General features: G+C 34.7%; 3 protein-coding genes across 4 annotated transcripts; 2 read left to right on the forward strand and 1 right to left on the reverse strand.

The window, feature by feature from the left end:
* The first annotated feature begins 815 nt into the window (after nucleotides 1-815).
* LOC110692402 (cysteine and histidine-rich domain-containing protein RAR1-like) lies at nucleotides 816-4,196 on the forward strand. Its single transcript, XM_021869402.1, has 6 exons — nucleotides 816-1,192; nucleotides 2,652-2,654; nucleotides 2,806-2,888; nucleotides 3,087-3,253; nucleotides 3,447-3,664; nucleotides 3,753-4,196. The coding sequence occupies exons 1-6, from the start codon at nucleotides 1,091-1,093 to the stop codon at nucleotides 3,846-3,848; spliced, it is 669 nt and encodes a 222-aa protein (XP_021725094.1). The 5' UTR covers nucleotides 816-1,090; the 3' UTR covers nucleotides 3,849-4,196.
* A 650-nt stretch (nucleotides 4,197-4,846) lies between these two features.
* Nucleotides 4,847-7,906, reverse strand: LOC110692394 (box C/D snoRNA protein 1-like). The gene is made up of 5 exons (XM_021869395.1): nucleotides 7,444-7,906; nucleotides 6,879-7,083; nucleotides 6,171-6,239; nucleotides 5,860-5,992; nucleotides 4,847-5,758 (listed from the first exon to the last, which is right to left on the reverse strand). The coding sequence occupies exons 1-5, from the start codon at nucleotides 7,682-7,684 to the stop codon at nucleotides 5,138-5,140; spliced, it is 1,269 nt and encodes a 422-aa protein (XP_021725087.1). The 5' UTR covers nucleotides 7,685-7,906; the 3' UTR covers nucleotides 4,847-5,137.
* Nucleotides 7,907-8,960: 1,054 nt separating this feature from the next.
* On the forward strand, nucleotides 8,961-27,831 carry LOC110692410 (protein transport protein Sec24-like At4g32640). 2 transcript variants are annotated; one of them, XM_021869412.1, is made up of 25 exons: nucleotides 8,961-9,096; nucleotides 9,597-10,490; nucleotides 11,103-11,324; nucleotides 12,248-12,322; nucleotides 12,439-12,537; nucleotides 13,257-13,368; nucleotides 14,265-14,392; nucleotides 15,648-15,767; nucleotides 16,230-16,310; nucleotides 16,632-16,709; nucleotides 16,792-16,884; nucleotides 17,200-17,254; nucleotides 18,323-18,399; nucleotides 19,745-19,816; nucleotides 19,941-20,024; nucleotides 21,092-21,211; nucleotides 21,318-21,386; nucleotides 23,088-23,165; nucleotides 23,346-23,484; nucleotides 23,569-23,733; nucleotides 25,201-25,346; nucleotides 25,457-25,636; nucleotides 26,059-26,147; nucleotides 26,243-26,274; nucleotides 27,349-27,831. In XM_021869412.1, exons 2-25 carry the CDS (start codon nucleotides 9,648-9,650, stop codon nucleotides 27,453-27,455), a joined length of 3,264 nt encoding a protein of 1,087 aa, XP_021725104.1. In that variant the 5' UTR covers nucleotides 8,961-9,096; nucleotides 9,597-9,647; the 3' UTR covers nucleotides 27,456-27,831. The 2 variants fall into 2 exon arrangements, with proteins under 2 accessions (XP_021725104.1, XP_021725101.1); XM_021869409.1 differs by having other exon boundaries at nucleotides 8,980-9,096; nucleotides 9,578-10,490.
* The last annotated feature ends 37 nt before the right edge of the window (nucleotides 27,832-27,868 follow it).

Here is a 27,868-nt window from a genome sequence, read left to right on the forward strand (position 1 = left end):
ACTAGAAGATGATCACAAGTCGCAACAAGTGATGTTTTTGATTAACAATCAAACGAGCAACGCTCAAAGGATTAATTCCCATAACAAATCTCTCTCATTCTTTAACTATTATTGATATACACCCATATTTATAAAGTGACAAATCGTACAAAGATAAGATAGGAAACTAATAATTATATCCTAAAATAAGATAAAATATTAAGAATCCTAATCCTAATATATCTACTAATCATATTTTAACCAACTACTAAACTTATCCTAACATAAATAAATTAAATAAATAAATATCCTAATGGCTAAAATTCTTAAAGCCTAAAAATAGGAAAAATCCTTTCAAGTGAAAGGTAAAAACCCATAGGCAAAAATCCTAATAATTAATAATAACTAAAAGATAGTGTAGGCTTTCTTAAAATTCCATGAATTTTCAAGAATACCCATATTGGTCTATTGCTCCCGCATCACCATTTGTGTATAATATCTTATCAAAATTATATGCATATAGACGATAAATGTGATGGATGTTGTGTGGTGTGCAACATTCTAAACTTTAGTTAAACTACTTTAAAATAACGCCCACATAAAGCAACAACCTTTTGTCGTCCAGTGACTAATGTTGTCATGTAATTAAACCATAACCTCCAACTTTATTACGTATTCTATCCTCCATTTAATTTCTAATTGATTAATGGGTCTTAAGAAAAATTACAAAATTACACAGGGATGTAATAAGGTAAACAAACATTTTGAGGGATATAATGGTCCATGCGCTATTTATAAAAGCAATCTTCTACTTTTATAGGGAGCAATCTCTTACTTTTTACAAGGTAGGGAAACGTGGGTTTGATAAAATTGTATATTTCCATATTTAAATTACACCAATTTCTTTGAAAAAGTTAATAAAAAAAAAAAAAAATCTTTATCTATTAATATTACGAAGTTTAATACAGTAATAATACTCCTAATAAGTACTCCGTAGTTTGCAGTACAATTGATCTCCACTTATTCATAGAGTGTGTCCCCCGACAATTCTGGTAAAGTGAGTTGAAGAAAAATCTGGTCAAGTTTCTTCCAAACAAAAAGAGGAGAGATAATGTCTGAACAACCAGTTAACCTTCGATGCCAGAGAATCGGCTGCAATGCTACCTTTACGCTCGATCACAATCCAGAAGGTTCTTGCGTTTTCCACGATTCGGTATTTTCTATTTTTCATCCCTTTATTTCTTATGTTTTTAATTTGATCTGCTAAACTAACTGTGCTGTTTGATTTATGTAGTCTAATTTGGAGTTTTGCACCTTTTATTTTGTGTGGAATTACATCCAATTTGAATGCAACATATCTCAATTGTGTTAAAATCTATGAGCTTTAGAGAAGTGAATTTTTATTTTTTTTTAATTTTATTTTTGAAATTGAGACTATGTTAATTAATTCAGTTATTGATTGGTTATTAGGAGGTTATAAAATATATAATTGAATGACTTAATTGATTGTGATTTAGGAGTTGTTCAAGGAACGAAGGAAAAAAGGAGGATTGATAACTTATGGCAATATTTTGGTTTTTGATTATGTATATGGCCTTGTGTAATTGTGTCTAGTGACGAATCTAGCAATACCTTTGCCTTTCAACGGAGTTAGGATTGATAAGTAACTTAGGCGGCGGTGTTTGGTGGTTGTCGGAAGGGGATGGTGGTGGTTGTTTCTAAGGTTAATTAGTTTCTTTATAAGGTTTTTAACGAGAGGCAGTAGTTTTTATAGATTGAATATATTAGTTTTTCCAAGGCTGAGAATAATTTTCCTTGATTTAGAAAGTAATGCCACATTCTTCATCTGCATGCCTTCATGTCTCCTGCCCGTAAACCCTTTTCCCTTCTTCTCTAATCGCTTCGGTGAGGAACCGGGTATACATTATGGAGTTTAGGCTAGTGTTAGGCTGCTAGGCCAGTTCTCAGAAAGTAATAGTCTTTGGTATAGATGATAACTTAAGAAACCATGAAACTGATGAGAGCTGATTAGCTTGTCGTTGAGGGCGTTGTTTGGGTCAAGGCTTCATCAGTTATCCTTTCTTCCCTATTCAGATATATTAGTAAATGATTGTGGTTTGATCTTTGTTAGCTGAAACTTACAAGAAGGGATTAAGGGAGCTAATTAGCTTGTTGACAAAGGCCTCACTTAGGTCAAACTTTTCTTGGGTAATCTATTCTTCCCTTGAAGAATGTTAAAACCAGGTTGTTTGTTTCGGGTTTGGGAGAACTGCAGGACTCTAGACTCTGGAGTGAAGAATCGTTTGACTCAATTACCTGACGTCCGTTCCCTATCCCTTCCCCTTGTAAAGGGAATAGAAATTAGGAAGTGGTATCTATAATATCTTCAATAATTGAAATCTGTCTTTATCATTTAAAGGATTTATATACTCTCTAAGATGTTGTTCTGCATTGACCAGCAATGTCTTTTTTTTTTTAATCCCCCCTCTTGCAACTGCTCTTTTTCGTTTGGAGGAAATATTTTTCGCTTGATTATTTGGAATTTACGTATGGTTGAATAATTACGTGCAAGCTTGAATGCTTGGGCACTGTAACTTGTAGTTGTAACTGACGTATTTTTCATCTTTATTGCATATTGGCGCTGGACTTGTTCGATTTCCTTTTGTTTTCAGGGAGTAAGTGCCTCCTCTCTTTTTATCTTATATAGTTATATCATTTTTTCTATGAGATCTTTCTCATTTTGATTCTTGTTCCTAATATTTTTATATTACTAATATCTTTATTTATATACATTTTAACTTAATAAGCCTCTTTCTGTAATTTCAGCCTTTATTTCATGATGGAATGAAAGAATGGAGCTGTTGCAAGAAAAAAAGTCATGACTTTAGCTTGTTTATGGATATTCCAGGGTATGTCTTTGCCATTTCCGATGTACATTGCATATGCATTATTATTGATACCTTTGTCACTTGCAGTCTCTAATGTATTCATTGCATTTTTATTTCCACTGCATTGCATAGTTCGTTATTGATTACAATAGATTCATTTGGTTTTCCTCAATTTTTATTTAATTTTTCATTCTTGTGTTGTCTTCTTTTCCATTGAAGATGCAAAACGGGTAAACACACAACTGAGAAACCTGTGCTCACTAAGCCTGCCCCAAGATCTAGGAACCCCACAGCTGTTCCTAGTCCCATCTCAGCTCCTACAACAGCTACATCAGCAAAAGAAACTTGCTCTAGATGCAGGCAGGGATTTTTCTGCTCAGACCACGGTATTACTCTCTTTGTGTGTGAGCTTTTTATCTGGGCAATAGTTGATGCTCTGCCTTACTCGTAATACCAATTTATGGTTGGAATGTTGTGAATATATTTTTGTCTTTCATATTTTGAACTCATTGGAAGTGCAAAATTAACAGGGTATTTTGTTTCTTTCAATCTCTGACGTAACAACTTACATCTTTTCAGGTTCACAGCCAAAACCTAAACCTGTGGTACCACAGGCGGTCACTGCTGCAGAAGTGACTGTAAATGCTTCTGCTCATCCCCGGAAGACAATCAGCATAACTGAGCCTCAAGTTTGTAAGAATAAGGGTTGCGGTCAAACTTTTAAAGAGATAGATAATCATGATACTGCATGCAACCATCATCCAGGGCCTGCTGTTTTCCATGACCGAATGAGAGGAGTGAGATTTCACACCTAGTTTTTTATGCAAATCTATATTGCAGTTTTGTTGTCCATGAATACTAAGAGTGGCTTTCTTGTGTTTGCAGTGGAAATGCTGTGATGTTCATGTGAAGGAATTTGACGAGTTCATGAGCATTCCACCTTGCACTAAGGGATGGCACAATGCTGATCCTTCATCCTAGAAAACGTGTTTTTGCTCTTTCCCATGAAGTTTCATGACGAGTTGATCAAATTCAAACTACCTGACCTGCTTTGGGGGACTAACTGTTCTTGTAATTTATGTTTAGCTTCTGCCTTTTATTTCAAGCTATTCTTACCTTGATTAGATAGCAGTTTCAAACTTTTAAGAGGTTCTGCCGTGTTTGATAGCAACAGCATGGAAACCCAAACTGTGAAAAATGAATGCCTTTATAGGCACATTTAGTAGCTCCAACATGTTTCGGGCATGCCCCGAATTGAGCAATTTATGCCTGTTGTATGTTGTAATATCAATTGCAGACATGTCAAGCTGAAAAGACATTTTCACGGAACTGGGACATCTTCACCGTGTTGCAAAGGGTTTTTTAGGTAGCATTTTCTATGTGATGCTTACTGACTAAACCAACTACAGAAAACAATAAGAAAAAGCATTTATAATACCTCAATTGGCTCAATATAACTGCAGTATACCTGTATAGGGCAACTTTTTAACTAGAAATAACTGCACTCATTTCTGCAACATATGGTTCAGCAAGCACAAAATTAGGTAGCAGCAGCAGCTACCACATCCACCCCCCTTGTTACTCGTCACAACTCCTAACCCGACCACTCTGCCTAAAAACAAAGCTGTGACACAATTCAGCTTCATCCTCTTTCAGATAGCGTATTTAGCTCACTTCCTCAGCCATTAGGCCCATTACATTCATTTTTACTGTTAATTGATCTTCCACAAAGACATGGCACAACAAGACAGTAGCTCTAGCTCCCAGCTTCCCACAGTCTTAACACATCCTTAGCATTCATGCAACATGTTTTAAAATACTATCATTGCGCGAATTCCTCAGGCCTTCACGTACCATTGAAAATAAGGGCAATTTATCCCCTTAACAATACCTCTGTAGCTAACAATTAAGCTTTATCAACACGGATAATTTCCCAATTGCAATGAAATACATTAAACCAAAATTTACTCGATATACAGTAAAGATGAGATACAGTAAAAATTTTACTCATTAACTTACACGTGTTGCGGTGTTACAACAAAGGTTTCAACAAATTGAAAAAAAAAAAAAAAAAAAACTGTTTAACTATCTGTATCAAGGAGAAAACCCGCTATAAAATAACAGCATTACTAGAAATAATCTTCTAACTGATACCCAGGCAGTGTTACTTTAAAATACCAGGAAACCTATGTAATCTACTCCAAATGCTTTGCAGAAAAATAATTGTTACAAACGAGGACTCATCCTTAAATTTCCTTTGACAAGGTAATTCAGACTACGGAGTTGGGAATCTCTCCCTCTTCCAATTCTTCCACGTCTGCAAAGTATACATTAGTATCTACATGGTCCCCTGCTTCACCATCAGGTTTGTAATTAAGATAGTCATCCGGATTGTTTTCTTCCATGAGGAATGAATATGCGTCAATCAACTCTTGGTCGAAATCAAAATCCTCATTTTTTGCATCCAACATTTCAACTTCCTTGACGTCACCGGAAAAAACTTCATCGCTTTCGAATTTTTGTCTCTGGGACTTATTTGGTGAGTCATTAGATTGCTTGTCGATCTTCTGAAAATCAATCAAGTTTGTTTTGCGCGTATCCGCTTCTGATCTCTTCAGAAGATCGATAATTTGAGGTTCAGGAGCAGTTTCATCTTCTTTAATCTCTTCCTCTCTAAAAGTAACACCCACTGGACTTGCAATATCATCCTTGTCGGGTCTCTTGGAGTCCCGCCAACTTGGAAGGGGCCTGACGTCTTTAACAACTTCAAAATCATAGCTATCAGACGGAAGGAAAACACGAATAATTGGGTATTCCAAAATAACTAGACCGCCAAAAAGTTGGTTCAAAGGTGTATCTAAATCCAGCTCACGATATGGTGCTTTGTTGCCCTGCAAACCAAAGTTGACTGTCAGATGGCACTGAACAGCTTTTAACAGAGCTAAAACTAGGATACTGTCAAGAAAACAACAAAGAGGTCAAAATTAAGAACCTTATGATATTTACGTATAAAAAGCTTGAGGTTGTCCAGTGGTTCATCACAAAATCTCCTCAACTTATTTTTCCAGGGGCTAGGCTGTAGATGCTTCTCAATTACTGAGCGCAACGTTGTGCTTTCATGGACACTGCACAGGTATATATTAGAAAGCCCCATCACTAGATGTGTTAGAAATAACATGACTCGTGCACGAAAACCAAAAGGTCAATTTTCCTGAGATACACCCCACAGAGGCTTTTACCAACACAGGATTGAAGACAAAGAAGTTTGTATTGAAATATGATAAGAGAAGTATAGATACTCACCCATGTTCAAGTAAAGCAACATCTGTTGAATTAAATCGCCATTCAATTGTCCATGAGATAGATTTCTTCCTGGAAGATAAGTAGAAGTGTAGAACCATAAATAACATGTCCACAATACTCATCCTTCACAATGCAAAAAGGTTATGTCTAATTGGAATATACTAACTCAGCAGTTTATTATTTGACCTTTCATGCAGCCATACACAAATTTTTTACCAGATACCTCTACCGAGAGAGGAGTATTAGCAATAAAAGTAAACATCTTTTATGTATGAAGGGTCTTTAAAAATCAAATATCCAGTTTCCTAAAGTTGCTTATAAAGATGGACATTTCCTAAAAGCATAGCAACAGTATATTGGCTATTCTTTCTACCTTCATATCATGATTGAAAATTACCATATTCTACAATCACTTCATTCACTTGAAATCAGTGCCTCAAAGTTTCCACACCACATCTAACCTCCTCGAGAAAATGAACTAGATGAACTATAAATTCCTGTCTTTTTGTTACCAACACAACAACCATGAAATTGACAACAAACTTTAAAACATGAGAATACAAAGGCAAAAGGAAAGAAACTGAATCATCAAGCCTCAATCATCCAGCAACTCGAAGTTACGATCTTTTTTTAATGAAGGACTACCTATATCTCGAAAGTTGAATACCAAATTCTTCTGGAAGTGTGTCACAGTATATAAATGATTACCTTTGATTATATCTTGTTTGATTCTTCTCCCTCTTAGCCATTCCAGCAGGAAGTAACAAAAGCTTAGTCCCTTTTCTCGCCGCAGCAGTCCGAAGGGCTTTAAGATGGAAAGGGAGCCTAAATTGAGGATGATGACCACATAACTTAACACGCATTCTCTGGGCAGATTCAGCTACCCTTTTGACATCCTCTAACAAATTATAATCTGAACAAAACACACTGCCATTATTGCACAGTTTATCAATGTCAATTTGAATGACAAAATCAAACCAAAAACAAAAACAAGAAACAACCAAAACTAGAATAATCAAAATCCACAAAATTTTGCTAATAGTAATGAAAACTAAAATTTAATCAGCAAAATTAGCTACAAGTGATATCCCAGAATTGAAATTTAACTAAATTAGCAAAACCCAGTTGCCTAATAACATCCTCCATTAAAAATTCAACAAATTTATAATAACATAGCATCATAAATATATGACTAACCATAAAAATGAATATTTTTTAAAAAAAATTGGTAAAAATACTAATAATTGGAAACAATGAAAGGGAAGAAGGATACCAGAAAGAAGGGTAGAATCGTCAAATTGAGAAAGGGGGATAATCTGGGAGAGGGATTTTTTGCCAGTACAACCAGAAAGTTGTTTGTGGGAATTGACGCAAGGAAGGCTGCAAGTGCGGCGAAAGCAAGCTGGGCATTTATACTTGAATTCTTTAGAATTGCATTCTTCGCATAATACTTTTGCGACATTTTTCTGATGATTTTCAGAGGATTGAAGCTCTGCTTCCATGGCTACCATCATTGGAGAGAGAGAAAGAGAGACGAAAAGGTGTGGGTTTTAGCCAGTGTTAGGGTTTATGACCTCCTTTTTTTTCTTTTCTTTTTTTTTTTGACACATAAAGAAAACGAAAAATCCCTATTGGACCAATGACGTGTAGTTGCATAACTTACTTTGAAATACATTGGTTTTTTTTTTTCAATGAGGTATTCCTATACAATATACTACTCCATCACCTCAACCTCAGCATAAAACAATACAATGTAATTTGTCACCAATTGGCTCTTGATGCGTGGTGATTAAGAGAGAATACATGCAATAATTAAAAGGGGATTGAAACCTAAACACCTATTATTGATTTCCGAATTCAAATTAACCAAAAGAGTAAACGGGATGGAACACCAAAAAAAACATTGTCAATTTGCCAACTTAGGCCCCGTTCTTTAAAGCTGCTCTGCTGAAATCTGTTATGATCTGATTAAAAATAATACTAATACTAATAATAATAAAATCTGCTCTACTTGACTCTGCTCTGCTCTGCTTCAATTTGCTCTGCTCTAAAGGACAAGGCCTTAATAAGTTTATAAACTTATTGACCGCTTGATTAATTTAGTGGCTAAAACTTATTGATAAGAAATTTACACAAATGAGTATAAGAGTATTATTGTATTTTTGAGGAAATATATCTCTCTTTTAGTCATTTTTAGTTAGCTCTATTGCGTTTAATTTTGATTATCTTTATAGATTTAATATGATTGAAACAAATGGTACATTAAATTTTGAAAATTCAAGTTAACCCTCACTTTCTTATCATAAGGTATTGGTTTCAATTCTCATTAAATTTGTGTTATATGAACATTATGAAATATGGTTAATTAGTTGGTTGGGGTTTCAATTCATTTTACATCACCAATGCCTTTTAAATTAAATTTATAACTCTCTATATAAAAGTACACTATAGAGTACAGTATGTTAGTGTGCCATCAGGGTGATCTCCCTTAAGCGTGTTATTCTAATCTCGTATTATGGTTGTGTGTACTTGGTTGTTTAATTAGGGTTGTGGGTTTTGGTGTGATTCACTTCATTTCATTAGTAACTCAAATTGTTATTACCTTAATCTTCACGGTTTGAATGATTTAGTATTTGCAGGTCAGACAATTTGACCGTGAGGGCCGAGGGGAAAGACTATGGGTAAGGGATCCCCCCCTCAAAGTGTGTTTAATGAAAATTAAACCCCAATTATGTAGTACGGAGTACCATTTAAATACCGTATAAGATACGAGTATAATTTCCGAAGAAAGAGAAGTTATTTATATAAATAGTGATTATTTTCTTACAGCGGATCCTCCCAAGTACGAGTACGTATCATCTTTCATTCGAGCATAGATCACTCCCATTTTTCGCTCCTCTTCAATCTCCTATCTTGCGATTATCAGGTATTCGATTTCGTTATTTGATCATTGAAAATTTGAAATCTTTTGCTATTTTTATTTCCTGCATCAAAGATTTGATCTGGATATCTTTGTGTTTTTCAATTAGTTGAATTGCATAAACTGCATTGTTATAACTTATTATCGATTTGGAATCGTATGTTAAATTGTTCACTTAATTTCAAATCCCTAACTGTCTGAATCGAGTTCCTGGAATTTCGCTTAATCTTCTTTGATTTTGGAATTTGGTGTTATAAGGTGTAAGGAATGCGATGTTAAGATTGATTCAGATTTACTGGTAGGTTTCTGTTGAACTATGTTTATTATAGAGAATTCAGTAGTTTGGCGATGTATTATTAGCAAGATTTCACTTTTGCAAGAACCTGATTATACTGAGCTGCAATTTGATAATATTATGAGTATTCATTATTCCAATTACTCAAATATAAATTGTATGTTTGTCTTATTTGATGAATTTGGTGGTTAGTTTATGTTTCTGCAAACAGACGGCGATATCTGTTTGAAGTTCTGAGGAGAAGCAGAAGCTTTTTGGAGCAATGTCAGCTCCTGTATATCCAGGGGCAACTAGACCCAATAACCAACGTCCGTCTGGACCACCAGCCGGTTATAATCCTAATTTACAGAGAGGCCCCAATCCTTCGTTGTCTCAAAATTTCCAGAATTTGCACCTTAATCAACCACAAAATGCTCCATCCCAACCTTCTTTTGGTGGGCCTAGAGGGCCACCTCCTTTTGGTCAGAACGCACCTCCTTTTGCTGGACCTTCACCTGTATCTAGACCAGGACCTCCGCCACCTGGTGTTGTTCCTAGGGGCGTGATGCCCCCTGGTGGACCTCCACAAAATATGATTCCACCCAACATGGTACCTGGAAGACCTTCAGGTCCTATGCCTAGTCAGCCTCCACCTTTTGCTTCTAGAGGTCCTCCTCCTGGTGCTCCCCCACCAGGGGTAACTCCCCCTTCCTTTCAAGGTTCGCAACCTTTTCCCCAACAGCCAAGTGCTCGTCCTACTGCTTTTGGGTCATCACCATTAACTGCAGGTCCGGTTCCTTCTTCCTCAACTCAACAACGCCCTATTAGTAATGGGCCTCCTTCATTCTCATCTGGAGGCTTTCCTGGTGGTCCTCCTGGTTCTTCTGCAGGAACTCAGCAATCTTTTGTAAGAGGCCCACCATCCTTTGGGGTGCAGTCTCCAATGATGCATCCTCATTTCGGAACTCAGCATGCTAGTGGTTCAGCTGCTCCTCCCACCGAGTCTCTGTCAGGACCTTCACAACCAGTATCTCCCTTTTCTGTTGTACCTCAACATGCACAACCACCATCTGGTTCTCCTTTCGGGCAACAAGGCCAACAACCATGGCAGACACAACCACGTCAGGTATGTATTAATACTCTATTTTAAATGTGTGGGGTTGTTTTTGAAGCTCTAACATATAGCGTGGTGAAATTTCATTATGTATCTATTTTTAAAGCATAATTGCTTTCCAAATTTGCCAAATTTGTGAAAATCTACCTTATAAATTTTGTAAAATTTGTTTGAGTACCACTACCTGATTGATAGAATACCTTAAAAATTTCCGCTTGTCAGTTTAATTTTTCTTTTCCCCTCCATTACTAGTATACTCCCTCCATTTCATAGTAATTGCAACACTTTGACTGGCACACCAATGCATTCTTTTATCCGAGTTTACCTTCCAAGCATTGGTACCTTTAGAGTTTAGAGGTTGAAGTTTTCGCTTCATTTCATTTGCTCTTCTATTCTAATACATGATTTATTTGTTAATAAATTTCCTGCTTTTTGACATGTGATGTTTTAATGTTTCTTTATGTTATATTATAATGTTCTTTCTTTGAATGGTGTTACTAGATTTCCAATCTATGTTGGCATCATTAGTACCAACATGCTTTTCGGTTATACGCATCAGATAAACGTTTGTCCTACTGTTTGACCTCTATTACTTGTGGGGTTTAAATCTTGAAACTATGTCAGGTTGCTCCTTCATCATTGTCCAGTTCTCTGCAACCACCACCGATGTATGGAATGCCACCACCAATATCAAGCCAAAACATGGCTGGAGCACCACCTGCTGTTAGTCAAGTTGGAGGTCCGATGGCATCGAAGGTCGATCCCAGCCAAATTCCTCGCCCTTTCCCAAGTTCTTCAGTTATCTTGTACGAGACTCGTCAAGGCAATCAGGCCAATCCTCCTCCGGTACTATATCTTGCTGTGTTGTAATGGATTAGCTATTATAGCTCTTTAATTTCCATTTAATATGGCATCCGTTTTGAACTTAGGATCTTTTAAGCAGGTTTTTTTTTGTTTTTGTAGAACTGGAGGCTTTATGTAGGAATTTAACCCCCTTAACCAACTCAAATATAAAGAGGGAAGAAATCAGTGGAAATACATTGTTATCTTTAGTTTGAAACTATTTATTGAATTCATTTTGCTTTAAGATAAACACGTAGATCAGAGTGTTTTTTCTATAATATTATAAGGTTGGAAGAATATATAATGCAATAATTTCCCATCTTTCTCTTTTGGGGGAGAACATGAAGAGGAGACATAATAAATGGGTAAATTTGTTTCTTGATTGGAAAATTGCTAAATAATGGGGATTGAGGAATCAAAATAGATTCATTGAGATTAAGGGGTGAGAAAATGTTGCTTAAATGTGGAATTTTATTTCTTTCTTAGTAGGAAGCATGGAAAATGTCACATTGTTGTATAGGTTTCCATTACAGAATAATAGAAAAAGTTAGTAGTATTAACTTGATTTATAATTGTGCTAGCATATTATTCCAACCTCAAATCTTTGCTCTCTTTGAACCCAAACACCAAAAGGAACAAAATCATTCACAAAAAGGGGCAGTGATGGTAATATTTCTTTGAAGACTGTAACAGAAAAGCATACATATGTGTGGTGATTGATGTTTTTAAGGCTGTCTGGTAAATTTTTGGAGTTAAGGCTTGTTTTAAGAATGGCATGCCTTTTACTAGGTTGTTATATTTCTTGTATTCGGTAATTGATTGCTCATTCCCTGAATCCCGCATTTGTCTATGGTCTATACATGAAATATCTATTAGTATGGAAATCAATACTTCTAAATTCTATTGTCTTCTTGTTTGTGGTGAAGCCTGCTACAACCGAGTATATTGTCACAGACACTGGAAATTGCAGCCCTCGCAACATGAGGTGTACAATTAGTCAGGTAACTTTTTGTTTTTTTGGGATTGGTCAGATAAGTATCTTGATTACATAAGTAGGGAATTTATATCCTTTCCTTTATGATTTAGAATGACTTGTAGTGCCTTGCTATCTCAACAGATCCCATGCACAAGCGAGCTTCTGACGACATCTGGGATGCCGTTGGCTTTGCTGGTTCAACCATTCGCTCTTCCTCATCCATCTGAGGAACCCATTCAGGTAACTTTTTGTTACCTGGGGCTTAAATATTTTTGCTCTTTAGGTTGGAATTTAAACATCTTGGAGAATAAGGATGGAAGTAGAAGACCTTTATGACTCTGTTTGTGGCTAGCTAGAAAAGGATTTGAAATCCATTCTTGTGTTCTGTGATATATTCTGTAATTATTTGAATAAGATTTCTGGACAATTGTAAAAGGAGTTATACTGCCTTATCGTGGACAAAAGGAGTGACCAATGGAGAAAAGAAATGGAAGATCACCTTTGTAAACATTTTTTTTTTGCACATCTACAAAGAAAATATAAGTTTCTATTGAGTATATATGCTAGACCTTTTTTTTCCCCCTCAACATATTTATAAAGGATAAAGTAACGTATCAAGTATCTTCATGGGCCAAGACATCTGGGGCAGCTAAGAGTTACTAGATTAAGGAGGTGAAAGCAACTGGCATAATCTGCAATTTGGATTCCTGATTAGACGACTTCTTCTGCTTTTTTTTGTACTTATTTTTCAGCCTTTAATACATCATATTTTCATTATAAAAGAAAAAAAAATAAGCCTTTAATACATCATATTTTCATTATAAAAGAAAAATAATATTGAGGTGCCGGCTCTGATACTGCAGAAGCATTGTGTGTTTTGTGTCTGCTTCTGCTCTATATTCAGTCCATTTGTGAATATAATCACACTGTTTCTGTTAGACTGATCTATTGTTGTTCAGGTTGTTGACTTTGGGGAAAGAGGTCCAATGCGATGCTCTCGCTGCAAAGGCTACATAAACCCTTTCATGAAATTTATTGATCAGGGACGTCAATTCATCTGCAACTTGTGTGGTTAGTATCAGCAATTTATTGACTTTTTCCTGATCCAGTTTTTGTTATCCTAGTCTACTCTTTACTGCTATATGATTTGGAAAGTACAATTTAGCTCTCATGAGTTTTTGTGAATGTGGAAGGAGAAACTCTCATGTTATAGTTGCAAAAGGTATCTGAGGAAAGCTTACTAAATATGAATAGATAACAAAGTGAACTTCAAAATAAATATTTGTTGAAGCGAAAGTAATTGTTTGTGGGGGTGTGGAGGATGTTCAAAGGAAGTCTTTTGAAGAAGCCTGCATAAGGGCAGCTTTTGATGCTGGCAATGAAACACTTTGGTTATGCGTGAATTATTGATGAATGACCTGATAGAGTGATAGAATGACCTGATAGAGTGATAGTATACTATTTTCCTAATGTGTTAAAGCATGAAGGTCATCTGAACTAATATGAGAGATTTTTCTTTCTATGTTCCGCAATACACCTCATAATAATATAGGATATCCAAGTCCATTAAACGGCATAATAATTGTACAAAAATCGGTGCATTTATTTTGGTCAACATTCAAAAAATTGACTGTTTTGTTTAACCTCTTCGACTTATGAGGCCATATAATATATAATAGAATCTTCTTGTTTTTCTAGAGTGTCACGGCTTGGAGTCTAGTGGTATTCTGTATTATTGATGGATGGAGTTATTAATATGCAGAAACCAGGGTACTTTGTAATCACTACATTAAAAATTTTGCTCTGCAAAAGCTTTGTTACAATTTTATATCTACTTAATGAAAAAACCCTTATGTAATCACATGGGGCTCAGCATTATACAACATTATGTTAAGCATATAAATATATTAACTACAGATATTAGATTGTCAGTTACATGTCCAGATTTGATTATGTGTGTTTTGCAGGATTTACTGATGAAACTCCACGTGACTACCAATGCAATCTTGGGCCTGATGGGCGGCGTAGAGATGCTGATGAAAGGCCTGAATTGTCCAAGGGAACAGTTGAATTTGTTGCAACAAAAGAATACATGGTTAGTTATTTTACATCATGAATTAAGACTTCTCACAGAATATTTGCTAAGCTATATCGATGGTTTGAAATTAAAATGTTCTGTATGGTCGAACTAATTATGAAGATTGACTTGTGTGGCTGATATTAAGTATTTACAAACAGTAAAAATTACTTCCTCCATTTTTTTTTTTAATATTGCACCTGTTTTTTTTGGCTAATTACTTGGTTCATGTCATGGGATGGGACAAAGTTTTACATTGGCTGTCACTAGCCTACCGAAACCCTCCTCCTTTATCCAGGCTTGGGACTGGCAGCGGGAAACGCTCTTCGTACCGGTGCACCCACTGGTCTGCGTCTTACATGCCCACTTATGGGATTAAGGCTTTGATTGATTGATTGCACCTATTTTTTTGGGCTAAATACTTCTTTCTAATATCATATCTTTCTCCTCGCATGGTCCCCACTCATACCTTTTTCTTTTATTAATTTTTATGTGTTATCTACTCTCACATCCCTTAATTTTCAATAAACTATTAACTCCACTATTTTTTTTTTGCAATGTAATACCCCAACTATTCCACTTACATAGTTTCATCTTATTATATTAAAGTTAACTAAGCTACCAAACCTATGTATTGGTTAAACTGATGCTTTTAGTGTTATACACCTACACTTTTTGTCCATTCGTCATTCTTTTTTTATCACATTCAGTCTATGTACTTTGCTGCATATGGGATTAGGATGGATGGGTATACATTGTAGGACTGTGGCAGAGGAAGCATTTGTTTTATCATAGGGGGGGGGGGGGGGTGGGGTCAGTATTTTTTTTTGTAACTTGTGGAATTTTCTTTTCTTTTCTTTTTTTCATTTCTTTTTACAACTTTTGGATTTTTCTCTCTTTTATGTCACACAATGACACAAACTGATTTTTCCTTAATTTTTTTTTATAAAAAAATAAATTTTATGGAGCTCTTAGCCCATTTTCTTAATGAACAGATATCTGTATATGTAAGTATATTCAATCCTCATATCCAAGTCTGAACAATATAGAATTGTGATGAATAGTTAAAGACAGTTAAATTGCTCATAATTTTTGGTAGTTACTACTTGTCTTGGCTTGCTGAACGAGCTTAGAACGGGATTGGTGTCCACCCATAAGAGAGTAGAATCTGAGGAAAGACAAACTTTTTACTCTTTTTGACTGCATTTGTAGTGTGTTTGAACTCATCAGCCTTTATGAAACAGTATTGATTCCTGTCTTTCCTGTCTCCTAGGTGCGTGATCCAATGCCTGCAGTGTTCTTCTTCCTTGTTGATGTTTCCATGAATGCCATACAGACTGGTGCAACTGCAGCTGCCTGTAGTGCTATCAATCAAGTTATTGCTGATCTCCCAGTAAGTATTGTGTTTACATGCAGTTATTTTGGTTAAACCTTGAACATAATTCATCATCCATCATATTCAAATAGTTTTGTTATGAGGATTTTGTTTTTCTGAAAATGGATTTCAACTGGATTTTTGTAAGGAACAGGTCAATGGGTATCCAAAAATGAGTCATTTCGGTTAGGAAACCTGTTTGTAAACACTTGGTCAATTATATGATTTTAGCAACTTCGATTATCATGATTATTATTGCGTTTTGTTTACTGAAATAAATACGATCTTAGGAAAGTATGTACAAGGATGAAACTAACTTGAAGCCAAACTTAATAGAAAAGTTAATCAAGACCTACTATCATGAAGCAGGGTAGTTTAAATTATGTATGAATTTGTTCTTCTTAGAATTTGCAATGCATCTAGCACTGCCTATGGACTCCAAATTATTGGTTGCTATGTTTCCATGTTTTTTGATTGCAGGAAGGTCCAAGAACTATGGTGGGAATTGCAACATTTGACTCAACAATACATTTTTACAATTTAAAACGGGCACTTCAGCAGGTTTACAATCCACTGCTCTCTAACTCTAATGCATGCCATATTTTAGAATCAATGTCAATACTGTCTTGATTGATGTGCATTCATTTCACGTATTTGAATTCTATTTAGTAAACTGCTCTTGACTTGTATCTCATAGTTGTACAGTTATTCTTCTCTTTCTTTCTTGGAACTTTTGTATTAGATCATAATATAGTACCATTGCTGGCATCATCTTCTTTTTCTATAGGGATCGTCTTTGGGGCTTAATAATTTGTTACATACACGTGTTTCATGTAATAACAAATATAACGATAAAAACTGATTTTTTGTTGTAATTTGCAGCCGCTGATGCTCATAGTTCCTGATGTACATGATGTCTATACTCCTCTGGAAACAGATGTTATCGTTCAACTTTCCGAGGTTTTCCCATTATACATGAACCTTGTTCCTTCGACATGCTAATAAGCTCCTTTGATTAAATTTTTATGTTTTATTGACTCAGTGCCGTGAACATTTAGAGCTATTGCTGGAAAGCATTCCAACCATGTTTCAGAGTAATATGATTGCTGATTCAGCCTTTGGTGCAGCAGTCAAGGTATGATGTAGTTAGTTCATTCATGTTTAGAAAAGAACAAGTATGATTAAGAATCTTTTTATTATGCATGGTACTGTTGCTGTGTTGCATGGTTGCACATTTTTTCCCCTTCTGTAATGTCAGCAACTCACTAAAGTTTGGGTAATGCTGTTTGGCTTACTTTTAGGCTACAAGTATGTTTAGCATGTACTTTTAGGCTACAAGTTTGTATGAAGAGAGAGATCAGGATTTTGTGTGTGTGTGTGTGTACATTATGCTGCCATGGATTTAGGTGACAAACTGACTGGCATGGTATTTTGTTTAATCTACCTTTAGGCTGCGTACATGGCTATGAAGAGCAGTGGAGGAAAGGTTTTAGTGTTTCAATCAGGCAAGTGCTTTATATACCTTTATCTATTAGCAGTTTTTCATCGTTTTTATCATGTTCTATTAATAAAAGTCTATTAATGTCAACAAAGTAGAGATTTTTTTGCATTGTAGAATTTTCTGGCATGGAAACATTACTAAATTGAATGCAAAATGTTATGAATTACATCACCTAACCTATTGAAAATTTATTTATCTTGATCTCTCTGTGTAGGCATATAAAGTGATGTTAAAAAGTACATTTGTGCTTTTCTTCATACTTTGTATAAGTAAACAGTGTTGTAGTGCTATGTGAGCATTATATAGTAATTGATTCCACCTCAATGTATATAGCTTCTATTGCTTTCTCTTTTTAACCTTACACGCAAAGCTTGGAGCTGAAAATCTTCTATTCATCACTGCTCTTGATATTGTTGGTTGAGAGATTCTACCACATCAATGTTAATTGCTAAAAATATCTAGATGCATGAGGGAGGCTTAGAAGATTTATGATTTATATATTCCTCTATATTTTATCACTTTTTCCCTACTGAAACTATTGGTTCAATTATTAGTTTGGGAAGAATAGTGAATGCTTCATCTCGTTTTTTCTTTTTTTAACAAGTAAATGTGTTTGAAGCTTGGTGGGGTAGTTTGGGATTATTGACTCAATAGTGGACCCTTATCATGTATTTACATGCTCTCTAAACATTAAAAAAATAAAAATAGAATGAGGCACTTAAGTGAAAGGGGTTCTGAAGCAGTGCAGCCCAAGTATGAATGCGTGATGAAGAGGTGAAGGCGTAAGTGAAGTGAGGTGGACATTTTGATGATTAACATTTATGGCTGCTCTCATATTGAGAATTTATCTAGACTAATGTATTATAAATACGCTATGCATCACTAGTTTTTTCATATATATGAATCATGATTACCATATCATACAATAAACCAGAGATTCATGTCTTTATATTGAGTTATAAAAGAATGAGACTTGCTCATATAAAAGGAGTCCTTCGTGCTCTTTAGTCTTTAAATGTTTATTCTCAAGATATTCAGTCTTTATTCTTTGAGCATAACTCTGTGTGTGCAGTATTACCATCAATTGGCATTAGCGCCCTTTCTGTTAGAGAAGCTGAAGGTAGAGCAAATGCATTGGCTGGAGACAAGGTAAATTAGAAACAATACTCTTTAACAATGACAATTTATCACTGTACTCCAGGGGTATTGTTGTAGGTATCTCTCTGTGTTGAGGATGCCAATTTTGTTGTTCACTTATTTAACGATATGCATGCCTAATATTTACTGTGTTTGGTTATATATATATATATATATAGGGGGAGGCTCTCGTGAGAATTTTTCTTATGTGAGAATTTTTTTTTATGTGAGAACACTCTTTATGTTCTAAATTTTTACTTGTATGTTCTAAATTTTAAATATGATGTTCTAAACTTTTCCTTAGGTGTTCTAAATTAAATCAAATGTTCTAATTTAGTATTCACATGTTCTAAACCATAAATTAGTTAAGTTTAATATCATAAATTTTAAATAACTTGTTACAAAATTTTAACTTATATGTTCTAAATTTTAAAATGTGTGTTCTAAGATTTTTAATTATATGTTCCAGATTTTAAAGCGTATGTTCTATATTTTTACTCATATGTTCTAAATTTTTTACTCACACTTTCTATATTCTATATTTGTTTGTTCTAAATTTTTATTCACATGTTCATAATCTTAAATCAAATGTTCTAAATTTTACTCATATGTTCAAAATTTCATAAAGCAGATTTTATAAATTTTTAATCACTTGTTCTAATTCTTAAATTAAATGTTCTAAACATATTACTCACTTAGATGTTCTAAATTATTACTCAGATGTTCTAAATTTTAATTTCAGACGCATGTTCTAAATTTTTACTCGTATGTTCTAAACTTTTACTCACATGTTCTAAATTTAAAATCAGTTCTCATATAAGTATGAATTCTCACATATGAACCTATTCTCACCGGATCCCTCCCCTATATATATATATATATATATATATATATATATATATATATATATATATATATATATATATATATATATAAAACAAAATTTCTCTCGATTTGCATCCTTTTTTATAATTATCACCTTCCGCAGTTCTGTTTTTCTATATTAATTTTGTGATTCACACAAAGATTTGACTTAATTCACCCACTGAAATAAATTCTTTGTTAGGTTTTATAGATATGGATCGAGTCAGTGAACCAGTGCTGAAACTGATTTGACCTTTTCTCTCCACTTTACATCCTACTTTGTTGCTTAAGAAACGAGTACCCAAAATTTAACACATATCAAACAGTTTTTATTTCTTTATTTATAAAAAAAAAAAAAAAAAAATCACACTGTTGGATGCAATTTGTATGTAGCGATACTTTCTTGTCTGGAATCTGCTTCTATGATCCATTTGCATGATTTTGACTTTTAAGAGAACTGAAGATGCAATTTTATAAACTTCTATGATCTCAGGAGGCTCATAAGTTGTTGCAGCCTGCAGACAAAACTTTGAGAGAAATGGCTTTAGAGTTGGCTGAATATCAGGTGACTATATGACATTTCACTTTTGTGTCACTATGTCTAAAGCAAAAGGTTTAGAACTAGTATGTATTCAGTTCAAATTAATTTGAGCATTTTTGAGTTTTGACTTTCCTCTTGTCAATGTTAGGTCTGTGTTGATCTGTTCCTTACTACTCAGTCATACATGGATATTGCTTCTATCTCTGTTGTGCCAAGGACTACTGGTGGACAGGTATACATGGATGTATTTTTCATTGTACTTATTTTTACGTTAAAAGGACTCCTTGAATTTCAAATCTTTCTTCTCCCATCCTGTTTCTTGGTGATATTATATGGTATAGTATACTGGAATCAAATGTTGGTTCCTGTTAGTAATGTTGGAGAAAATCAATTTAGAAAATGGATTTTAGAACTGTGCTTAGTTTTGGTTGTAGCTTGTTTTCAAATGGCATTGATGAATGATGAAGCTAGTGGTTCAACTTGGTCATATACAACCATATGTATGATTACAGAATTTCAGAGCGTCTAGACTATCTTTTTGACATTTCCTTGTATAGTCTGCTAGAACTTTAAGTTTCTTCATCTTATAAAGTTAAAACTACTTCTGTGGTGGCTTTAGGATGTTGAAGTTGTGGTTGTCTAGGTTCCATTGACTTTGGGGCGTTTTTGTTTATTTGGTGGTGCATATTTGAGGTCAAGAGATTTTTATTCAGTTATGATTTCGATTCAGTCTGGCGTCCTATGCATCTTGAATTGTCTACTTTAGCTTGATTGTTGTTGTATATCAGATAACTACTAGAATTTTGCAAAATTATGTCTGCCTCTTGATTTTATTTTATTAAGGTTCTACAGAGTAATTGTCTAAATGTATACAGAGGCAAGGCCGTATTTCTTTCATGAGTGTATTCTTTGTATTTGGTGTACTTTGCAGTCAATTTTGTGATTTCCAGATCTGCTGGGGTTTGGTAAAGGATCTTTAGTCATTAATATGTTATGAAGCTGACATCATTTCTTTCTATGCGGAATGGTTGGATTCCTGACCAATATTTGTATTAATATGAGCTCCTTGCTGGGTTCTTTTGATTTCTTTTTCAGACAAGTGCCATATGTAGTGTTTACTTGAGGAAGTTTCGATTTTTAATTTTTCCAAATAAATGGATTACTGATTGATAATTTATCACCTCCATTAGTTTGGGTATTTATTGTGTCATTATTGTATTTTTTTTCTTTTCTGATAAGAATGAAAACTCCATATGATGCATGGAACCTTTTTTAACCATTCGATACTTATTGTTATAGGTTTATTACTACTATCCCTTCTCGTCACTCTCTGATACAGCTAAGCTGTATAATGATCTTAGATGGAATGTATCAAGGCCACAAGGTTTTGAAGCTGTGATGCGTGTTCGTTGCAGCCAGGTAGGTTATTGTATTTGGTAGTGGCCAAAAGCTCATTATGTCATTTAGTTTACTGATTCTCCTTGATTTTATGCTCATTGAACTGTTCTTTCAAATATATGTTTAGGGTCTTCAAGTCCAAGAATACACTGGAAACTTCTGCAAGCGTATTCCAACAGATGTTGACCTTCCTGCAGTATGTTAATCTTTTTTCATTACTTGAATCTAGTGCTTTATCCCAAATTGGGTAACATTAAATCTGATTTTTGTTAGATATTATCAGTAAACCCAATATTTCAAAAAGCTTACGTCATACTTCACCACTTAGGGTAGATATTCACAACCAATATCCTTAATTTTCTAGTCTCTGAAACTGGTGTTGCCAGAATTTGCAATTGAGTTTGTTCCCTGAGTTTTATGTGAGGTGTGTCGTGTTGCAAGCTTTGTGAAGTTGCTATTAATTTACAGTGCCTATACTCCATGAGGCCCTATGTTGGTTTAAAAGTGTTTATAATACTTGGGTTTTCAATTAGAATAGGAAAATGCATTGCAATATATTATTTTTGGCATACTAAGTGTTGGATTTACTTATGAACTCTGTTTCCCTTACCCCTTCATGTGAAATTATATTACAGTCCTTTCATGTTAAAGTTGGGTTAGATATAGTCATATAGAGGAGACAGCAATTGGGGTGGTGTTATTTAGCATCACCAGAGGACTATTGAATTACTGCTGAGAATTTTATTTTTTATTTATTTTGTTTTATTGGGGGTTGTGTGGCCTATGTAAGGAGAAAGAAGAACTGCATGAGTATTTGAACCTTTTTCTATGTGAGGAGAAAAAAGAACTACGTGCCTATTTGAACCCCTCTCATGTTTTTGGATCAACTTGCCAATCTATGTATATGTGTGGCAAATAAGACTTTAGAAGTCTTCCTTTAGCCATGTGAAAACGTTGTATGCATATTTTATAGGGTTGCTTGTCAGTTACTCCTATACTCCATGTCCTTGTCAATTTATCAACTCATAACAAAACACTTTCTAGTGGGAAGGACTATTTTTTTCTGTTTGTTAAGATTTTAATGATCACTTATTTTTCCCTGAAAAAAGTGAAGACTAATTGTTCTTTAGGGAATATGCTTTGGTCAATATTATAGCCGGACTGTTTTGTAAACGAGGATTGCTAAATTAACTCGACATGGCCAAGAAATAAATGGAGTGGGGTGGGGGGAAGTTTCAACTTGTTCAGGTCATGTTGGAGCTGAGAGCATTCATTTTTTTTTTTTTTTTTTTTTTAAATCTGGTAGAGCGGACGAGCAGTACACAACATGTCACCTTCACCTTTTTTCAAACTCTTTCAAATGATTATCTTGTTATGTCCCTCTCTTTATCTCGTACGATTCCTTACGACAATTCATGTTAGCCGACCCCAAATCATTTTGGGACTAAGGCATTGTTGTTGTAGAGCGATTTTTGGTTATTGTATTTGTATGGGCATTCTAGCTGGTAAGTTACAGATGTATTTGGAAAACTTGTCACAAAACTTCAATATTTTCAGATTGGTGTTTTTTTTTTTTTTTTTTTTTTTTTTTTTTTTTTTTTTTTTTGGGGGGGGGGGGGGGGTGGGGGGGGGAATCCCTTGCTTGTTTTTGGTACTTCTTTGGGATTTTCTTTGATAGATATGCATGTCTGCTATATCCATTGTTTTTCTGAGAGAACTATTGATCCTCATTATTTTTTGCTTTTCCATATGTAGAAAGGAATTCATTTTTCATTTATGTAGAACTTTTCCAAGACATTTTGTCTGCATTGGCTATATTCTTCGGTGCTACTTACACTGAAATGCAGTTGCTGGGAAGTTTCAATCTACTAATTTATCAAACTTGATGGATATGCAGATTGACTGCGATAAGACTATAACAGTAACCTTAAAACATGATGATAAACTACAAGATGGCGCAGAATGTGCTTTTCAGGTATAATTCGGTGATACTTATGAATGCATCATGCCATAACAGCATCAATCAGTTTTGCATACAATTTGAAATCATATACTCTTGTTTACATAACCAACATTATCATTTCTAATGATACAATGAGACATCATGTTAGTAATTTTTGCTTGCCAACTTCAACTAACTACTCTGTGTATTCAGTGTGCCATTCTCTACACCACTGTGTATGGTCAAAGAAGAATCAGAGTCATGAATCTCTCTCTATCGTGTACAAGTGCGCTTCCTAATCTATTCCGCTCAGCTGACTTGGATGCTCAATTCACATGTTTCTTGAAGCAAGGTAATGCATTTAATATAGGCTGATCATAGATGATTATGATACTGCTCCTCTTGGAATTTATACTAATAATTTCATTTTTTTTAGCTGGAAATGAAATTCCTACTTTGCCTCTTCAACAAGTCAGGGAGCATGCAACAAACCATTGTGTCAATATTCTGCATTCTTATCGAAAATTTTGCTCAACTGTCCAATCTACTGGACAACTCATTCTGCCTGAAGCTCTCAAACTTCTGCCTTTATACACTCTTGGTATGATCTCTCATTGCTACTGTTCAACTGTTAGATATAGAGCTTGATCTTATGACCTTGTGTTGGAACAATTTGTCTTTAATATTTCTTATCTTTGCTGTTATAGTTTTAATTTGTTATCTCTAATTTAGCTAATGATTACAACTGGATGACTTTTGAATTTTCCTGATTTCTGTGCCTGGGACTAGACAGCATTCTCTTGATGGATCAATTTGTGGTCAAATGCCTGCCTAACATGTATTTTCCCCAAATGCGCATAGCTACATACACATAATGATTGTACTAAATTTTTAGATTTTTTTGAGCTTCTAAATGCTTCTCAAGTGTAGAAATTCAGATCTGATTAACACTTCAACATTTAAAGACTAGACAGTGACCTTTGGTGGAAGGCTTTGTCATTTTCACTTAAACTTCCAAAGGTTAGACAGCAGTGGGATTCATTACATGTCGCCCCTCTTTCCCATGGGCAATATATTTTATATCTCTGCATTTCATTTTAGTTGGTTACCTTGCTAACTAGTTTTCATCTGTTAGAGACGTAGAGGGTGAACACATGGGGGTAGCGTTGGAGGGGGTAACTATATTAATTCTGACCTTTGCCCACCACATCTATATATCACGACACAAGGTAGGGGGGTGCAAGGATATGAGTCCTTCTAATGTTGTGGAATACCAAGGCACTTACTGATCAAGCTGTGCTGGTTTGGGGACATTAATATCTAAACTTGTCATGACCTGTCCTCGTAGTAATAACCAGAGATACATTTAGCATTTTGCGTAGTCTGAAGGTATAGCTTAATTTTCTTCTTGAATAACTTACATTCTGACACTTTTTAAAACATGTTTCCGGCGAATATCTAGAAATAAGTAACAAACCCAGATCAAGAACATGAAATACCTGAGACACGATGATGATGATGATACTAACATACTATGAAAACCTGTTAAAATGAGATTATGACTCCTAAGTCAAGTATGCTATGGAAGTCCCAACCACTTTCGTATCTGCACTCTGCTGCATTTTGAAGTAAAATAATAAACTGAGAGGTATTCTTGATTACATTTGAATTTGATGGCTGCCTCTGCATTGCTACAATATCAGCTGTTTGTGTCTGTTGATCACGTATGTACTCCAAAAAGAACGTTTGTTGAAGGCTAGATGCCATGTTGTCACACAGTTTAAGCTTCACCAAAAAATTGTCTTGTTTCAGTGAACCTGAATTATGACAGTTGTTTCTTTGAAATCTATCTAGATTATTAGGCGTAGCATTTGTGCATTCCGCTGCACATTTGGTAACATGGTTTGGCCATGATTTAGGAAGAACTTAGAGGTGGACCCCTGATCATCTCCATTGCATTGTCACCATACAAGAATAAGTAGGTCATCATATGAATAATGTTAAATTGTATCAGCTGGGTGGGAGTTATTTTTTATGAAATGGTGATATTGTGTATTACTCTTTTCAGCATTAACTAAGAGTACCGGACTAAGAACCGATGGAAGAATAGATGATCGGTCATTCTGGATGACATATGTTTCTTCTGTATCTGCGCCTCTTGGAGTTCCATTGGTATATCCTAGGCTGATTGCTGTCCATGATCTTTTCTCTAAGGTACATTTGACTGCTTTCTTGCAGCTTTTTTGTTGGCCATCTTTTTTTTTTTAACCTCTGCTCTTACATAGATGCTGCATTGCTTTGTCTCCTCTTCTGCTACTTATCAGGAAATGGATGGCTCACTTATTCCATCTGCACTCCCACTTTCTAGTGAAAACATCAGTGATGATGGAATCTATCTTCTTGAGAATGGCCTGGATGCTTTAATATATATTGGGAATTCCGTGAATTCTAATACTTTGCAGCAACTATTTGGCTTTTCATCAGTTGCTGAGATCCCTACTCAGGTATGCCAAGCCCATGTTAAAGTTCATCATACCTACCCTTACAAACTTTTCAAACATTTCTCCGTAGGCTCCCTTAGATAATGGTGTTGTAAGTTGCAAGCACAATGTGCCAAATAAGTTATTCAGTGCTATCATTTGTGGGTGACAATTTATTTGTTAAAATCTGTGTCCAAGTGCAGATGAAGGTAGTTCTATGCATTTTTGTAAAATTATTCATGTCTATGCTCTACAAGTCTACAGTACTACAATGAAGTAGATATATACTGTATATATTCATAGATGCAAACAATAACTTCTTGTGATTGCTAGAATAATCCAATTTTCTTGGCTTCCCTAAGGTAGTTGGTCAGTGGATGAGAAAAGATATTAGCTACCGCCTTCATGTTTTTTGAAAAACAGTTTTTGTATTCTTGTATGTGCAGTTTGTGCTACAGCAACATGATAATTCAGAGTCAAAGAAACTTAATGATGTCATTAATGAGATACGACGTCAGAGATGTTCCTATCTACGGTACACCTCAAGTTCTCTTAGTATTTTAAGATAACTTTTACATTATCTCTTTTATGAAATGCCATTAATTATTGCCAAATATACCTTCCTTGCAGCTTAAAATTGTGCAAGCAAGGAGACTCTTCAGGTAAGGCTTTTTTTTATTATTTTATTTTTATATTAGTGATACACTGTTACCTATATTTCTGAATGTATAAGTTTATTAGACCAATAAGTGATGCTTGTATGTGTGATTTCATATATGTAGGTCTCTAGTATGATGAGCAACTGTACCTCATGTAGATGTTTACCTTTTGGCCCCTCTTTTTTCTACAAAAAAACCTTCTATTTGACTTCTGAAAAGTTGCACATTAGATCCTACAGGATCTGGAAAACCTATAACTCACAGTAAAAGAACTTGTAGCTCAAAATGAAAGAACAAATCTCACCATAAAGAGCCATGCATTTCATAATAAAGGAACATATAGTAAGAAATGTATTGTTTAAAATAAGTGCATAAAGAAATGCAAGTACAATGAGAGAATATTAAGTTGGACTGTATTACACAATGCATAATTTAACTATTTATTGTCGTAAGTCCTAACCCCATTAGGATATGACATGAATTTACAAAGAGACCAATCCTAAACCATTTTATATTAGGAAAGATGGCAAACTTTATTTGACGTCTTAAATATGTTGTGTAACTGTGATTATGAACACCAGGGGTACTGACTAAGTTTCACTAGAGATTTTTCACCTAATGGCCTTGCATTTGCATACCTCAACTTTTTTAAGTCAATTGGACCAAATCTTGTTAGTCAACCTTTACCTATTGCCCCCTGCGAAGTTGAGCAAGATGGATGAAGATATTATACTATATAATCTAGAATTCAACAATAACCTCTAGTAACTCTCTAGGTTGGCCATATGGGCTTCTCAGTTGTCATAGTTCAAACAATCTCATAGTAACAAACCATCTTTTAGTGCAAGTTCTAACCAATTTTGTCTGACCTGTTTTCCTTTACCGAATCAACCTAATTTCTCAGCATTTAAAAAAAAAAAAAAAATAGTGACAGGATATATAGACTGAGAAAAGGAATTTTGAATAAATGTATTAATAGATATTTTTAATATGATGATCATGCATAATTTGTATAAAACTAATTTTAACCCTACTGAAGTGGCCTCTCTCATGTATGACTGTTTCTTTTGCTTTCAGGAATGTTATTTTTCTCATACATGGTAGAAGACAAGTCTCCATTGGGCTTATCCTATGTTGAGTTTCTGGTACATATACACCGGCAGATACAAGTTAAAATGGATTAACCAATGTATATATCTGAATTACTTGTACGAATAGCGACAGTCATAAGATGGATGGTGCATGAAGTCACGGGAAGGAAGACAAATATTTTGCCTCAAACGAAATCAGTTAGTGTGGATGATGTAATGTTCTTTATTAAGTTAATTAGGGATTTGTCGTCATTATTTTAATATTTTTCAAGTTTGTGCTTGTAATATTTCGTCCTGACAAGAACCAAGTGATTGGTTTTTAGCTAAAATCAGAGTGATCCATTATCATCACATCTTTCCTTGATTCCCTTAAACGTCCATCATTCATGTAAGCAATATTAACTACAACATTTGAGTTTTTTGCACAGATCGACGTCTATAGGTTAAATACTTTCATGTTTTTGGTCTAGCAGATTCCAAGTTTTTCCTTTACTTTCTCCTTTTTA

The sequence above is a fragment of the Chenopodium quinoa genome, unplaced genomic scaffold (assembly GCF_001683475.1).
Source record: "Chenopodium quinoa cultivar QQ74 unplaced genomic scaffold, ASM168347v1, whole genome shotgun sequence".
Taxonomy (NCBI): Eukaryota; Viridiplantae; Streptophyta; class Magnoliopsida; order Caryophyllales; family Amaranthaceae; genus Chenopodium; species Chenopodium quinoa.

Excerpts from the sequence above, each read along its gene's own strand:
- LOC110692394 (XM_021869395.1), bottom strand. The coding sequence starts at position 7,684 with ATGATGGTAGCCATGGAAGCAGAGCTTCAATCCTCTGAAAATCATCAG. Across the intron at positions 7,084-7,443 it reads CGATTCTACCCTTCTTTCTG|ATTATAATTTGTTAGAGGAT; the intron begins GTATCCTTCTTC and ends TGTTTTGTTCAG. Across the intron at positions 6,240-6,878 it reads CAAACAAGATATAATCAAAG|GAAGAAATCTATCTCATGGA; the intron begins GTAATCATTTAT and ends CTTATCTTCCAG.
- LOC110692402 (XM_021869402.1), top strand. The coding sequence starts at position 1,091 with ATGTCTGAACAACCAGTTAACCTTCGATGCCAGAGAATCGGCTGCAAT. Across the intron at positions 3,254-3,446 it reads ATTTTTCTGCTCAGACCACG|GTTCACAGCCAAAACCTAAA; the intron begins GTATTACTCTCT and ends ACATCTTTTCAG. Across the intron at positions 3,665-3,752 it reads TCCATGACCGAATGAGAGGA|TGGAAATGCTGTGATGTTCA; the intron begins GTGAGATTTCAC and ends TTGTGTTTGCAG.
- LOC110692410 (XM_021869412.1), top strand. The coding sequence starts at position 9,648 with ATGTCAGCTCCTGTATATCCAGGGGCAACTAGACCCAATAACCAACGT. Across the intron at positions 15,768-16,229 it reads AAGTTATTGCTGATCTCCCA|GAAGGTCCAAGAACTATGGT; the intron begins GTAAGTATTGTG and ends TTTTGATTGCAG. Across the intron at positions 20,025-21,091 it reads CAAGGACTACTGGTGGACAG|GTTTATTACTACTATCCCTT; the intron begins GTATACATGGAT and ends TTATTGTTATAG.